The following is a 17,221-nucleotide window of genomic DNA, read 5'->3' as shown; positions in this document are numbered from 1 at the left end:
TTATGTAATATATGGAAAGTTATGAGATCAGATTTTGTTACCTCCATTTTCAATATTTATTACTATGCAATAGACAATTTTTCTGTAACAATATAATTTGCAAAGTGCTTCTATTCAGAACTTCATTGATTCTGAGAGTAGTAAGAGGTATTGTTGAGAATTTTTTATCCACTCTGTGCATTATAATAGCAACGCTATTCAATTATTTGTTGTTAATCTCTTTCCTGATAATAGAAACTTCTAGAATTTAGAAATATTGCTATTTTTCATTAGATTACTAGAAAAAGGCAGGCATTAAACACAAATATTAATTTCTGGTATGAATACACATAGGCATGTTGGAAAATATTGTTATAATATCCAAGACTGGGAAATTATTACCATATTTAATATAACTACAATGGCGATTTTAAGAGTAGAATATAAGTAGGTCCTCAGTGTAGTTAGCTTTTGCTTTATCAGAATTGAAGTGTCACTTGGAATTAGGGACAAGGCCAACACATATGGAGCCTCTGGGAACATTTAAAGTTGGGAACAGTCTTCCTTTAGAAGAACAAATTGCAAAACCCAGGACTCACAATTTGGCAAGCAGAACATGATCAGTCTCCTCTTGTGCCCCCTCAGCTGGGTGCCTAACCTTCATGATCACATGTGGTCATATTTCTCAGAATACAACTTTGCAAATAGGTTGGATACATATGGCAAATAGGTTGTGCCAATTAATACCTACCTGTATTTCAAACTAACCATCCATCCTACATTAGTTCGTGTTGGAATCCCATTTACAACACGTAATTGCTTTGTTTTGGCGCAAGTTATTACAGGATCTGAAAACAGAACCAAACAACATTTTGACACAACATTTTAAGGTAATCAGTGCCTCTCAGCTTTCTTAAATGTAATGACAACTAGAAAAATGTAACTACTGTAATTGTGACAGAACATTTGGAGAAAGAATAAGTATTGTGACTACAGTGCCAAATCAGGCCAAAAATACTTGGCATTCCCATGTAAGGAGCAGAGTCAAACAGAATAACTAGTCAGCTCAAGACAAAAAGGATTACCAGGATAGAAAAAGTGACTTTGTGCACCATAAACTAACTACAAGTTCTTCAGGTCAAATACTAATTACCTTTCTCTCAACAAACTCAACATAAAATTAAACATGTTATTTATAGTGGTTATTTCTAAATGTCACTGGAAATCATAACCTGAGAGCAAAAAGGACAAAACCAAACTATTTCTAATTATTACTACTGAATTTTCACAATAAGAATGCTGGAATCATTATGAAACATACTACCAACATTATTTTCATTGAAAGTATGTCTAAATGACATCATTTTTATATACATATAATTATGCTTTACTGGTATAATACAACATTTTTTGGAGTAAACATTTTCCTGACCTTCCTCTGTGTTCCTTGCCATATCTTTTCTACTCTTATCCTTGGTCTAGAATAGATACCTTTTTGCTTCATTAGCCTGGGACACAAAAGGTAATCTTTTAAATCAAAACACTTGAATGACTTACTTCACTTGAATAAATATGTGAAAATAAAAACAAGCAGCTCCCAAAATGTGGTATATACATACAATGGAATATTATTCAGTTGTATAAAGGAATGCAATTCTTATTAATGCAACAACATAGATGAACCTTGAAGATGTTTTTTTCAGTGAAATAAGCCAGGCGCAAAAGGACAAATACTATTTGGCCTCACTGACATGAAATAATTAGAATAAGGAAATTCAAAGAGTTAAAATCTAGAATATGAGTTACTAAAGGCAAGACTGGAGGCAGGAAAAGGAGAATTAATACTTACATTGTACATAATCTATATTTGGGTTGATATTGTAAAGTTTTGGGAGTGGGGGTGGTGATGGTGTCACAACATTGTAAGTGTAATCAACAGCACTGAGTTATTTATATATAAATGTGGTTTAAAGGGGAATTTTTAGGTTGTATACATGTTACTAGAATAAAAATTAAAAGATAAAACATAGGACTGTACAACACAATAAACCCTATTACAAATGATGGACTATAGTTAATAACACAATTATAAAAATTTTCTTTCATGAATTATAAAAAAATATACCAAATGTTAATAAGTGTTAGTAATAGGGTGGTATATGTGGGGGGAAAAATTGCCCTAATGTAAACTATGGACTTCAAGTGCAATTACAAAATCTTTTTGTCAATTATAATGAAGGTACAGTGCTAATGCAAAGTGTAAGTAATGAGGGAGAAGGTATAGGAATGCTGTATTTTCTACATGTTTTTCTGTACACATAGAACCTCTCTAAACAAAAAAAAAATTTTTTTTAAACACACAAGCAGATTCCAGCATATCTTCTTAAATTGAGAACTAACTGAACCTCTCAGATCGTGTCATGTTTTACCTAGTAGACTGTAGGGCACACAAAGAGCTTTAAAGATAGAGCAGAAGAGAGATGCTGCAAAATTTTCCAACCTTTCTGATTTCCTTTCAAACTTAAGCATCCTTGATTTAATCTAAAGGATGATGAAAGGCCATTGTATAACTTGTGCCCTGAATTAAAAAGGCATATAAATGCTCTTTCAAAATCAAATATAACAAATATAAAATGAAAAAAAATTTAATTTTGATAATCTGTATGGCATTGTCTTTGTAAACACCTTCACACATGCATTTAAAAAGACCCATACTTTTTCCAAAATGAAGAAAACGTGTTGGTTCAACTTATGTTTTATGATGGAACTTAATATAGTGATAAAGTATTTTTCTATGAAGAAAGTAATGACATAATTTCAGATATACAGAGACTCAGAGATGCTTTATATCTTCAAAGAGTACTTACGGTCTAAATTGACTATCGTAGGTGTAGTATCACCTTCACCTGTAAAAACAAACATATACATATATAATTCATATACATATATTTATTATGTTTTAGGTATAACCAAAGCTATATTAAGAAATACAAACTACCAAGGATTTGATAGTTACTAAATTTCTGGACAGTTTTTAAAAAATAAAATGTACTAGTATGAGTAATTATGTGTCATTAACACTGCTGAAAGAAATTAAAGACAGCCTAGACAAATGGCAAGAAATCCCATGCCCATAGATTGGGAAAGTCAACTGTGAATATGTCAATTTTATCCACAGCAATATACAAATTCAGTGAAATCCTTATTAAAGTTCCAGCTGCCTTCATTTTTGCAGAAATGGAAAACTGATCCTCAAATTTATAGGAAACTGCAAGGGGCCCCAAATAGCCAAAATAATCTTGAAAAAAAACAGGGTTGGAGGAGGACTTACACTTCCAGATTTCAAATTGTATTATAAAGCAACAGCGATAAAAAAAAAAAAAAGTGTGGTACTGGCACAAAGATAGACAAATAGATCTGCGGAACAGAATTAAAAGCCCAGGAATACACCACACTTCTGTGGCCAACTGAATTTTTGAAAGGATACTAAGTACATTCAGTTGGGAAAGAAGAGTCTCTTCAACAAATGGTATCAGGAAAACTAGATATCCACATTCAGAAGAATGAAGTTAGACCTCCTCACAACATATACAAAAATCAACTCAAAATGGATCAAGGACTTAAATGTAAGATCTAAAACTCTTAGAAGATAACATAGGGGCAAATCTTTATGACCTGGGATTTGGCAATGGATTCTTTGATATAATACCAAAAGCACAAGTGGCAAAAAATAAAATAGAAAATTTGATTTTATCAACATTAAAATATTTATGCATCAAAGGAAATTATCAAAAGAGTAAAAAGACAACCTACAGAATGGGAGAAAATAGTTTCAAACCATATATTGGATAAGGGTTTAATATCCAAAATATATAAAGAACTCCTACAACTCAACAACAAAATGACAAACAATCCAATTAAAAAATGGACAAACTACTTGAACAGCATTTCTCCAAAGAACATATAGAACTGGATGATAAAAAGCATACAGAAAGATTCTCAACATCATTAATCATTAGGGAAATACAAATTAAAACCAAAATGAGATAACATTTCACACCCACAAAGATGCTATTATTGTTATTTTAATGGAAAATAAGTGTAGGAGGGATGCAGACAAATTGGTCCCCTAGTACACTGTTGGTGAGAATATAAAATCCATGCAGCCACTGTGGAAGACAATAAGGCAATACCTTAAAGAGTTAAATATAGAATTACCATTTGACCCAGCAATCCCACTCTAATCCCATCCAAAGAGAGTAAAAATAGGGTTGCAAGCAGATACTTGTACATCAATGTAGCAGTATTATTCACAAAAGACAAAAGGTGGAAACAACACAAGTGTCTATGAACAAATGAATGGATAAACAGAATGTGGTACATATACACAATGAAATATTATTTGGTCATAATTAAAAAATGACATTGTTAGAAAACATTGCAACATGAAAGAACTTTGAATACATTGTGTGCAGTTAAACAAGCAAGACACAGAAGGACAAAAACTGTACGATATCATTTTTAAAAGATGACTAGAAACAGCAAATTTGTAGATAGAAAGTAGATCAGAAGTAACTAGTGAAGAGGCAATGGGGAGGGGAGAAGACGAAGAGTATTTTTTGGTTAAAAAAAAAGTCATTAATATCAGGTAGTATTATAGGTATGTGACTGCTGACACTGGGTGATGTGAGGAGTGGTTTATTTTATAACTGTAGACTCTCTAGTGTGTGGTTTGATGGCCATTGGCAGCTTGAATTACGCTACTGGTATCAAAAGGCTGCTACATTCTATCAAGATGTCCAACACTATATAGTGGACAGATAATTAAATGAACTAATGACACTTGCAGTTTGCATAAATCTTGAATTCTTCATACAATATGCTCTTTTAAACTGTTATTTGACCCATTAGCATTTTTTTTCTAAAAACTTTTTTTATTTTTTCATGGGGTTGAGGACAATTGAAACTGCACATGCTTCAGAAATCTCTGCAAGAGTTCTAGAGGGTAGACATAAGCATCACTAAAGGGGAAAAAAGAGGGATAATAAAATTTACTTATGTTAGGTTATTTCAAAGTATGCTTTTTCAGGATATAAGTTTAAAAATATATAAAAAAAGAAACATTAGAAACTGCAAATAAATTCTAAAGAACACTTCACAACGTACTCCTTTTTTTCTTTTTTCTTTTTTTTCTTTTTTTTCCCATAAACTCCCTACTGAGGCTTAATTGATGTAACGAGAAAGGTTTGGAAGATGCCAAGATTTGGAAATACTTAAGCAGAATGAATGAGGCATAAGACATTTCCTGGAGCTTAATGTCTGACTGTTCAGAATTGATGGCTTAGAGTTCAGTCAGGCACTGTTTAGACCCAGCTGGTTGTTAATCCCTGGAAATGCCCTGAGCTCAAATAAACTAGCCACTAAACAGCAATGACACACGGATTGCTTTATAATAGATGCAAATTTGTTTGTTATTTATGAGGATTCTCAAGAGAATTAATACAGTTAAGGGGTTTTGATTTATGTTTATTTTCCAGATTCTATGTATTTTAAATGGCGAGGGTAAAGGCAAACTTATAAATTTCATTATTCCCATACCCCTTTAGTTTATCCTGGGGGAGAGTTTTTCCCTGTAGTCAATAGAGGTCAGTATTTTAGTTCATAGTACAAATTAGGATTGAGGCAGACTATCATAATTAAAACATCAAGGTTATTGGTTTTCCACTCAAGTCAATAATCTAGCTACAATATCTAGCTACAATAAATAGCTAGATATTTATTTCTTATGCTGTGATGAGATAGACTAGACTACTCATTCAGTCCTTAATTGCATATAAATCTCCTAATCCTAGATTCCAGACTAATAGGTTGCAAAGTACTTAGCTTGTTACAGAATATTACTAAAACATTTAAAATATTTTGAAACTGTAGCTTTTAAATATTTTGACTTTTTAAAACTTTTTCTAAGCTAATATTTCTCATAGTTTAGAACTTAGATTTCTGGAGTTTCTGTTTTCACAATTAGACGTACGATTTAAAAAAAAAACAGAACTTTTTAGTTTCTTCTATTACACATTGTGTTTGAGAACCTCTGCTATTTAGGCCTTTCCCATTTCACTGCCAAATACTCTTCTCACTTTTACTTTCTCCACTATATACACCATGTTATTTATCTCTGAAAAATATATATGCTACAAAACTTTTGTTGTATTGGTGCAACTTCAATTCGAAAAAGAACACAAATAAACGGTTAGTTTTACCTATGGAAGAGTAGGTAAACATGCAAGTGTGTGTGTGTACACATGTGCGTGTTTATATCACCTCAGAACCAAATGTGGGCTCTTAGGGAAAACAAAATTTCTTTTACAATATTCTTAACTCTCATCTCATGTGCAAAACTTTACAAATGCTGCGTGTTTCTCCAGACATACATCTGTGTTACCACTTTGCATTTTTTATATTAATATTTATTTATTGACTATATCACTTTGTAATTGTTTAAATATATGTCTCTGATCTAACCTGTAAACTATTTAGGGGTAAGAAACATTCATTAGAGAGTTGTATCTCTAGGATATCACATAGGGCTTTGCCCATAATAGAATAGAATAAAAATTATGAGTGAATAAAAAAATTAGTAAGTGAGGAGGAAGTTAAGTTTATTGAGTGCTAACTCTGCATCAAGCCCTGTTCAAATTGGCTCAATAGAATACTCTTATTATACAATTAGAGAAATGCAGAAATTAAGTCATAAATAGGTTAGTAAATTTTCCAGGGTACTTAAATATAAAGAAAGGTAAAACTCTTACCCAGGAAGTCTGAGTTGGAGTTCTTACCCACTACAAACTCAGTAGTTAAAATGTAAGAAACTTTTTTTCTGAGATATGCTAAGTGTATATGCGTATGAGCAAACATATAGGCATATTCTATATTTTTATATTTGCATATTTGATAAGATTAAAATCTATGTTAAATACTATTTTGTAAGCATTTTATAAGAAATCAAAACTTTTACATATTTTGTAAGACAATTTACAGTGTGAACATGATTTCTACAATCTCTGGAGTTAAATAATAAGAACTTAACACTTCTAAGGATAAGTTTTAACAGCCTTTCACCAGGAGAAAAAAGTAAATAAATCCTGCTTATAAATATTAGGTAGAAAAATGACAGTGTAAAAATATTTATTGAAATGTACATTTGAAATACATTTAAGTAAAAATGAGTCTCTGTAATAACATTTAATCAAATACTAGCAACACCCTGAATACTTTACACACATTACTTTTGGTTTAAAACGTTAGTTGAAAATATTTTTACAGATCTTAAAATTATTAGAATCTTGTCTCCCTAAGGTTTACAAATCAAATCACAGTGCCCTGTGATTCTAAGAAAGCATTATTCTTAATGATACCTATGTGCTAAGATTGGTACTCTGTGATTTTTACAAATCCTGGAATTCTGTAGGGAGGGTAATATAACCTGTTTTAGAAGCCAATTCACAGACTTTTCTCCTTCTTCCTATATCCATGGATATTCTAGAAGCTTCCACTATTTTACCAGAGTCTTTAAACAGAGGTATAGTGAAGTAAACTAATATTTAGATAAAACAACTCTATAATAATTTGTAAAAGATATTTTTTACTGTAATATTCTCCTAAGATGTTTGTTTGTTTGTTTTAGTGTTGGAACTTGAAAGACATTGTCACTAAAAGAACATTTTCAGGTCTATGAAAATGCTAATATGCGAAAATGGTAGAACATTAGGAAAACACTAGTTAATTTGAAAGATTATGATCACAGTTAATGAAATTAAAAAATAATAATATGAAATACCCTGTCTCTTTGCAAATGTATAAGATACTTAAGTATTTATTATTATAAATAATTTCTCTATTTATTGAAAAATAGATTGGAAAGGTCCAAGTCTTAATTATAGATTATACTATATGATGTTATTATTAATATCATATTTAAGAAGCTTGCCTTCTTATGCTAAAATTTCTGGGAGAAACATGACTATTATTTCCTCTTGCAGTGATAAATTACCTCTTTTATGGAAAAATATAAACTGGTATTTTATTTCATGTTTTAAAGCGAACATAACTTCCTCAGTTTAATGTCTTTTTTTAAGTGTGTATCTTTGCTGCAATTGTTAAGGTACTTACTACTGGCTTATCTCGAAAGAAAAACATTCTTAAAACAAAGTTTTAATTGAACTCATAAAGGTAAGTCTGACACAAAGGTAGTTTAACATAGTGGTAAAGAATTTTTGCTCTAAGTAAACAGAGAGGTATTGATATGTGGCAAATTAAAATGGTCTCTTGCTACCAACACAGCCTTATCAAATGGCTTTTTCACTCCGTAGCGTATTAAGGATATATTTCCATCTCAATAAATATTAATTTACATCAATGGTTCTCAATTGGGGGCAGTTTTGTCCCCTCTGGGGACATTGTCTGAAGACACTTTTGATTGTCATGTCTGGGAGGGGACTGCTACCAGCATCTAATAGGTAAAGATCAGAGATTCTGCTAAACATTCCACAGTACACTGGGAATGGCACTGCAACAAAAATTATCCCACCCAAAATGTTAATAGTGTTGAGATTGAGAAACCCTGATCTACATCATTAATGCTTTTGATACATTTTCCCAAACTGACTGCTAGACAGGATTTTTTCAATTTACACTCAAAATACTCTAGTACTGAGAGTCTGATTACCTAATCCCTTACTTACATTGGATGTTAACGATCATTTTATTTGACAACCTGATTGATGGAAATTATTTCTTATGTTTTTTACTTCATTTTTTCCTTACTAATAAGTTTTAATGTCTTTTGTTTATTAATTACTTGTATTTATTCTTTTCTTCAATTTTCTCCTGTGTTCTAATGTACTTTTCTTTTATATGAAGTATATAAAACTTTTAAAATATATTTTATATATTTATATTTATGCATATATTTAAACATTATATATTTCTATATATACATATATTTTATGCATACATTTTTGTGCACCAATATTCTTTTGACAAAGTCATCTTGGATTCAGAGAAAAGGGTGGAATGCCCCAGGCTTCCTAGTCCTGGGTTAAAAAACTTAGAAACCGCTCAGATTGCCACCATCTTAACCTGGTCACAGGTCTGATAGGGAGCCCAAGACTCTGCTTAGAACCCTGCTAATTCAGAGGCTGAGCGGGCAGTATTGGTGCTGATGGTGAGGAGGAGTCTTTCCAGCCCTATCATATTAGGACCAGGGCCATTTATTGCTCCAATTTCCAAATCGGAGTTATTTCTCTTAAAAGAAAAATGGGATTTCTTTTTTGTCTAGAGAAGAGATGAAGAAAGGATTGTGTGTGTATGCCTGCATGTGGGTGCGCATGTGCTTGTTGGTGTCTGGAAAACACCCTGACCTTGAGAAATGGTACCAGGCCTCTGATACCATTTCTTAGAGGAGATGAAGTACATTTAAAATATTTCACCTGAAAAATATCAGTAAATGTACTTACAACGAGAAATAGGGCAATAATCCCAAGGAATGAGAGCATTCCCTGTGTAACACCAGGGACCATGAGCATCATCATCAGGATTCCGGCAGTAATTCTTATTCAGCTTACTAGCATCTGGCTCCCAGAAAGTATGCCTGCATGAACAACAAGCTACACACATCACAAGATGCTTATTTCATCCAAGAAAAACAAAATATTACGCAGAAGATATAATCCTAGCGCATAACTTTCATTGTAGATAGAACATACACTTCTATTTAGTGTAAAATTTAGCTATGTTTTTTTAAGACTGAATTTAGATTTTATGTTTTTAGAGTTTGAAAGCTTGTTTTCTAACTCCAGGACATCAAGTTTCACATATTCAATGATACAATATCTATCTTGACTTTAATTGTCCAAAAGAAGACAGGATCTTTCATTCAAAATGTAAGCAAAATCCCAAGCAATTAAAAAAAGAGGCATAGTCTATGTTTCATCTCTTCTCCTTTATTTCCTCTTACTATCTTCCTATCCTAATTTTTGGAGGAGATGGAAATGGGAAATGAAGAGATGTGGAAGCTATTCAAAGGAAAGTATCACAAGCAAACATATGAACACAGATGCATATAAAGCTGCATAATAAGCATAGATAAAAATGAGAGATTTTGTGACTTTGCTTCTATTAAAAAACTACAGTGGCAAGGAAGCAATATCCTGGAGCATAGACATGGAGAAACATTGCCCAATAAGAGCAGATAACAAAGAAAATCAAAATTATGAAGTATGTAAAGAATATGAGCTCTTATAAAAGTATTTTTTCAGGCTTCAGATACATTTCAAGCATCACCAGCAGCATTACTATGGCAAAGTACAGGATAATATACTGAGAAAAGAATACTTATTCACTAATAAAAAATTAAATTCTAAAATTTCACTGGTCCTATATTTACAAAATAAGACTTTCTGAGAGGTCACTGAGTAACACTTCAGCATAATTTTACATCTTAACTTATAACAAAAGTAAAAAATAAATATTGTATGTTATTTTATAAGACCATAGTCATTCATATAATATCGATATTTACATTTATAACAACATTAATGAAGTCAAAATCTGCATGACCATTTTGATCAAGTAATGGAAACTATTCACCTAACTGCATTTGTTTTGCATTATTAATAATAATTACCATGCTTGAATACAATTATTGTGTCATTTTATAATAAAATTATAAATATTTAGAAATGGAAACTTGGAATGTCTTTCCAAACTCAGGTTCTTTTTCTGGATTAACAACTGTGGCAAAGACATATCATACTTACATGGTGCCAGATTCTGTTATTAGTGCTTTACAGATGTAATCCTCATACAAACATTATGAGCCAGGCTTTACCAGCTATTTTACATTTAAGGAAATTAAAACCTATAGAGGACAATTAATTTCTCTAAGGTCACATGGCTTGTGAGCCATAGAACTGGGATGTGGACCCATATCTGCCTCCAGCGTCAAAGCATTCAAAATGACTAGGCTCTATAGTCTCCTTACTTAGTTACATTTTATTCTTAAATCAAAAACTATACCATGCAACTCAATCATTCACCAAATTCCTCCAAATTGTTTCCAAATGACTTTTAACTGTTTCCAAAAGTCATATCTAAACTCAGTGAACTCAGGGTTATTACCATTGAGGGTACTAAATAAAAATGTCATATATTTCTAGCAGTATGCTGGTAAATGTTTAACAAATACCTCTCTGGTTGTACTGGATGGGGGGAGGGAGTCTGATTTGTAGCACTTGCTGAATTCTGTGATGTAAATACTTCTACCATTAAATTTCAAGCTTCCAATGTGATATCACTGAAAGAGGAGCTGGGAGAAGATGGGTATAATCATTTCTCATAAGCCTGTTAGTTATTGGGTTAAATAAAGGTATATTATTAGAATTAATTTTGCTTATTCTTTTTCATCTCTTTAAATGTAGCTACTAGAAAATTTAAAATTACATATGTGGCTTGAATTTGGGAATCACATTATATTTCTATTAACAGCACTGTTTTTAGAACTATTAATATGTTTGTTGAGTAAATGAATTGAAACAATAGCATCTATTAGTGAGTGGATTTTAGAAGAGAATAAGAGCTAAATAGACCTGAGACAAAGTGGCTCAAACTCTCTGAGCTCTTAATTTCTCATCAACATATGTAAAAAATATCTTCCATATAGAGTTGTGACAGCAAATAAGATAACTCATGTAAAACAATTAGGGTGTAAGCACTTGATTAAATGACACTGACTTTCATTTTCTTTTTTTCTATTGCATATATTCTGGGATGTTTACTAAACATCTGCTTTACAAGCCAGCCATGTCTCAAACTTCTTTTGCAATTTTAAACACATGGTACTAGTGCTAAGGCCGATTGGATGCTGCTTTAATTGACTGTGACTATGTCGAATATAAAAATCTGTAACTCTTTTAATATATAATTAAATTTTCATTCTTTTAAATTATAGCAACATTTTATGCACCAAAATAAAGATTCTATAAGAATACCTATTTCCTTGAATTTGTAGCAGTCAACTGGATATGTAAGGTATATTTGTCTATGAAAACAATCATGTTGATTTTTATAAACTGCTGTCATTATCTATTATGAGAGCATAATAATCCTACAACATATACTATTTGAAGATCTGCCACTTCATTATATACTGTCTTATGAAACTATGTTATTGTTTTCTCAGTGTTACCCATACTGTTCTTGAATGTTGGGCCAAAACGTGTGCCCAACTTATTTAATGTTCCCTGAGGTTCTTTTCACAGTGCAGAACATATAGTAAATGCTCAATGAATATGCTCTATGCTCTAGACTGAATTGCGTATTGAACCTTTTGTTTAATGTTAAGGTGAGTTGCACAGAATCATCCATATAAAATGTTAAGTAACTTACCATAGTATAGAAAAGAATGTAAATAAATAGACATACTTATTTTCATATACATATCTGCTATTACAACTATATCCTATATATTGAAAGAAATAAATTTACACACCGGTGCAGGTCTTCCATGTTCTTGTTCCACATGGAACACGTTAGTCCAGATCTTGTTCTTGATAAATTACCCATGTAACTCTTGCCATTCCCACGGTAACAATCTAAATATAAAATACATGGAAAGAAGACTAATCAATATGAAGGAGGACAGAAAAATTATTTTTTCAAGAGTAGGAATTGATGAATAACAACATAAAAATTGAAAAAAAAAGCACTACTAAACATACAGGAAAGAAAATTTAAATATCTCAGATTAAAATATGTCTACGTTCAATTCAATAATCTCCAGGGCGGCAGACTTGGCCCAGTGGTTAGGGCGTCCGTCTACCACATGGGAGGTCCGCGGTTCAAACCCCGGGCCTCCTTGACCCGTGTGGAGCTGGCCCATGTGCAGTGCTGATGCGCGCAAGGAGTGCCGCGCCACGCAGGGGTGTCCCCCGCGTAGGAGTGCACCCTGTGAGGAGAGCCCCCCAGCACCAAAGAAAGTGCAGCCTAAGAATGGTGCCGCCCACACAGAGAAATGACACAAGATGACAAACAGCAAAAAGAAACACAGATTCCCATGCCGCAGACAAAGAAGACACAGCAAATAGACACAGAGAACAGACAACCGGGGTGGGAGGGAAGTGGAGAGAAATAAATAATAAAATTTTTTAAAAAATCTCCAATAAAAATGAGGGCTTATTCAAATGCAAATATTATATACATTTTTTTAAAAGAAAAATATTAAATCAGTGGCTATTTGAGATACCACAGAAATGAGAATTTTAACATATATTGCCCAATTTAGTCCTCTGAAAAATTTCACATCTACAAAAAAAGTCACAAGAATTATTTAAGGAACACTCATATACCCTTTGTACTCTTTGTGTTTTGATTTTGATCTTTCACGACATTGCTATTTTGAGTCTTCTAGGCCAGCTGTTTTTCAAAGGCTCTTTAATTTGTATTTGTCTGGTTATTTTTTCATAAATAAAATCAAGTTAAAGATATTTGGCAGGAATATTACATAGGTGGTGTTTTGTCCTTTTCAGAGCAATATATAAGTGACACATGACATCAATTTGTTCCATTATTGGTGATAAGTTTGATTGTTGGTTAAGTTTTGTAAAGGAAAATTTTCTCTATGCATCGAAAAAAAAGTCTACTTTGACCTTTGAATATTCTATTCTATTGTGAATATTCTATTCCCAACAAATTTTCACAAAATGGTTTTAAGTACATTTGATGAATTATATGTGACTCAGTTATTACTATGATTGTTGTGAATTTATTTTTCTATTTCTAACATTTCTTTATTAATTGGCATTCCTCTGTGAACATGAGTTTTTCTTTCTCTTCTATTTATTTAGTACTATTATTATTATCACCAGTACATTACTAGTCCTATTAGTAGAAGTAGTAATACATCTATACCTATATCTATATCTATCTATCTATCCATCCATCCATCTATCTGTCTCTATAGAGAGAGCTCACATGATAGTGGCAAGAACACAGGTGAAAATCAGATCTGGAAACCAACTACCCTCCCCCCCAAAAAATTCTTATAAAGTATTAACATTGCTTCCTTTAATTCTTTTTCTATCATCCCTATCCCCCGGCCTCTTGAGATTGTGCTACTTATCAGCCTTATAACTTGGGGGATTTACAAGAATGATTAAGTGCTCTTTTATCTGCCCTACGTGAATCCAGAATGTGTGCAGGTGTGTGTGCATATATATGCATGTGTGTTTGTGTACACAAATACGCTAAGGTAGCCAGCAGAGACTCCAAGGTCTGTAGCTTGTAGTCAGGGTAACAAGCCCTCCCAGAGTAATTTCACCCCATCATCCCCAAGGACATCTTTGCCAAGTACAGAGGTGTCAGCCTCTAGGCGATGATCAAAGAAGAAAAGAGACCCTTGCATCAGGTTTCAGGGAGATGCCAGTTTTCTAGCAACAACTTCATGGAGCACTTTGTGTGGGTCAGAGTCTTACACAGCAACTTCACATCCTTACCTGACAGCTCAGTGAGTATGTGGTTGAGTCATATCAGGAACTGGTTGATTTTGAGGGTCAAGGAAAGATCAGACCACTGCAGAGTGATGACTGAACAAGATTCCAACCTGAGACACTGAAAGTTATATTTTGGATGTCTCAAGAAGATATGTATATACTTTTTAAAAATCAGTGTCATTTATAAAATCTTTCCTGTTAATTTTGATTCCCAAAATGTTCCAAATTTGGCCAACAGGAGCCACTTCAAGCTGGTGTTTTGTAACATGTTCCATGGCATTATATTTGTAAGTTTGCTTTTACAGAGCAATTTATGTTCTATTAACCATTAATAGGAATATCCATATTCTTAATCTAAATAAATCTCATAAAAAGAAATGAAATTCTTCTAAGAATATAAGTTGCAGTTCTACATTTAAAAAGAAACACTATTCCATATTTTGAAACAAAATTGAACACTTAAAAAGTGGCTTTTCTTTATAGCTATCGTTATATAAATTCAAACTGTAGATTTGACTAAAAATGTTCTCTACCAATGTACATTAACATTAAGATTATTCTATGTTATAAAATTGATGACTCATAGCATATTGTTATTTGTTTAAAATATACTATATGATTTTGATAGTTGATATTGTAAAAATCTGGATAGAATTGATTAAATGAATAATTTAATTATTTGTGCAGCAATAGCATAGTGGAATGGAAGTATAATAATTGTATTCCATAGTCATGTGTATATTTCCTTGGATCATATTTTGTAATAGCACTATAAAGAATTTGGGCTTAAATATAAAACTCAATAGGATTTGGATTTGATACAGATATTGTAACAATCATTACAGTACACAATAAAACTGTTTTCAGAGAGCACAAACTTGTAAATATAATATCTGCACATACCCAGAATACACCAATTAAAACATTCTCCTCTGGCATTTTGTTCTATATTAAGAAATTTTAAACTTTTCACTCTTAAGTAGTGAAATCTTTGTATGAGCTTTTTCTGACGGAAACAATTGTACAACACAGTGTATCAAATGAACTTTTACGTTTTGATTTTCTGACCTCTGTGTTTTCTCTTAGAGGGAGATATCCCCCTACCCCATCACTACCCATCACTACCCTTTTATGTGAATATGGGTTATAAGCTAGTTTTTTAATGAAATTTTAAATTTTAGAACAGTTTTTAATTTACAAAAAAAATTGTGAAGGTGTTACAGATGGTACAAATACCATACACTGAGTTTCCCCAATTTTTAATACTTCATATTAGTTTGATAATGTATCACACCTATTGGATTTATACAGATACATTATTATTGACAAAAGTCCTTACTTTGTTTATATTTTCTTTTTTACCTATTGTACTTTTTCTATTCCAGGACCCATCCGTGATATCACATTACACTTAATAATCATGTCTCCTAAATCTCTTCTATGCCCTGACAGGTCCCTTGATTTGGCTGACCTTTTGAGTTATGGGTTTTCAGAAAGAAGACGTGAATTTTTTTAGTACCTTGTAACTTGCAGGCACAAGATATTCTTGGCTCATTTTGGCTTTTCCCTGCCCCAGGCTTGAAATCACCAATTTCTCTAGAAGTTCAAGTTTATTTTAGTGATCAAATTGTTGTTAGTTAGAACACAAGAAGTGTGTGCCTGATATGCTCATTGTTATTTGATATCAAATACTCTTTCCTTTTATAGAATTGAGTTATGTGTGTGTGTGAGTGTGTATCATGAGTTCATACTGATTCTTCTAATTCCAGTCTGACACCACAGTTCTTCCTCTCTTTCCCCATTTCATTTCCGTGTCTCCTTTCACACACAATAAGAGCACAGCCCTGGTTGCCAACAAGAGCAAGACATTTGTTCATTTTCTGAATTTTACAATACAAAAAAAATAATTTCAAAGCTGCTACATTTTCATACTACTAACAATAAACCTACCCTATAATGTTAAAAATATATAGTTATTTCAGCCTTAAAATATATCACAATGAGGGTATATATTCAGAGAATTGTGTTCAGAAATTATTTGGACTTTTTTCCTTCTCCATAGTAGTGGTATCTGTTTGATATACAGATAGACACATTTCTTTCTGTTTCTAAGCAATTGCAGTGTTTTCTTTTCATCTTTCTTGATGTTACTTTTAGAATATTTAAAACATTAACATTGGGTAATAGCCAAAACTGTATGAAAGGATGTATTCAGAGAAGTTTCATCTTTCCCATTGTTTCCACTCCACTCAAACCCACTATTGTAGGTAGCCAATTTTTATTAGTTTCATTTTTGTGGTTACTGTGTCTTGTTTTGACTGGTCTTGTCTTTTTTTCTCTTCTCATCTATTTAGGCAAAACTGATCAGGCTATATATACTTATACCTCCTTTTTTACTCAAGTAGTGAAGCATACATAATTTTGCGTCTAGCTTTTAATTATTTAATAAACAATATACCTGAAGACCATGCCACATTAGTTTCCGGAGCTTTATATTTCTTTATTGCAACTTCTTAGCACTCTAATGTATGGCTCTATCAGAGTACATTTGGATATTGTGCTATCATAATGCTGTGGTGGAATATTTTGCATATATGTTCTTGCATATTGGTGAAGGTGTATATTCAAGTATTGGTATGGTTGGTCCAAAGGGTAAATGCACATATAAATTTACTGATTATTGTCAAATTCAATTC

General features: G+C 32.2%; 1 protein-coding gene across 2 annotated transcripts in view; it reads right to left on the bottom strand.

Moving 5' to 3' along the window:
- Nucleotides 1-17,221, bottom strand: part of HGF (hepatocyte growth factor) — an 81,099-nt gene that overhangs the window by 8,732 nt on the left and 55,146 nt on the right. For both annotated transcript variants that reach the window (XM_004473380.5, XM_004473382.5), the window contains exons 10-13: nt 12,527-12,629; nt 9,495-9,628; nt 2,847-2,885; nt 731-827 (exon numbers count right to left, since the gene is read on the bottom strand). In XM_004473380.5, coding sequence (XP_004473437.1) covers nt 731-827; nt 2,847-2,885; nt 9,495-9,628; nt 12,527-12,629 — 373 coding nt within the window. The remainder of the gene's footprint in view (nt 1-730; nt 828-2,846; nt 2,886-9,494; nt 9,629-12,526; nt 12,630-17,221) is intronic.

The sequence above is a fragment of the Dasypus novemcinctus genome, chromosome 5, assembly GCF_030445035.2.
Source record: "Dasypus novemcinctus isolate mDasNov1 chromosome 5, mDasNov1.1.hap2, whole genome shotgun sequence".
NCBI lineage: Eukaryota > Metazoa > Chordata > Mammalia > Cingulata > Dasypodidae > Dasypus > Dasypus novemcinctus.
The sequence above is the reverse complement of the archived record's forward strand: the minus strand, read 5'-3'. Positions and strand labels throughout refer to the sequence as shown.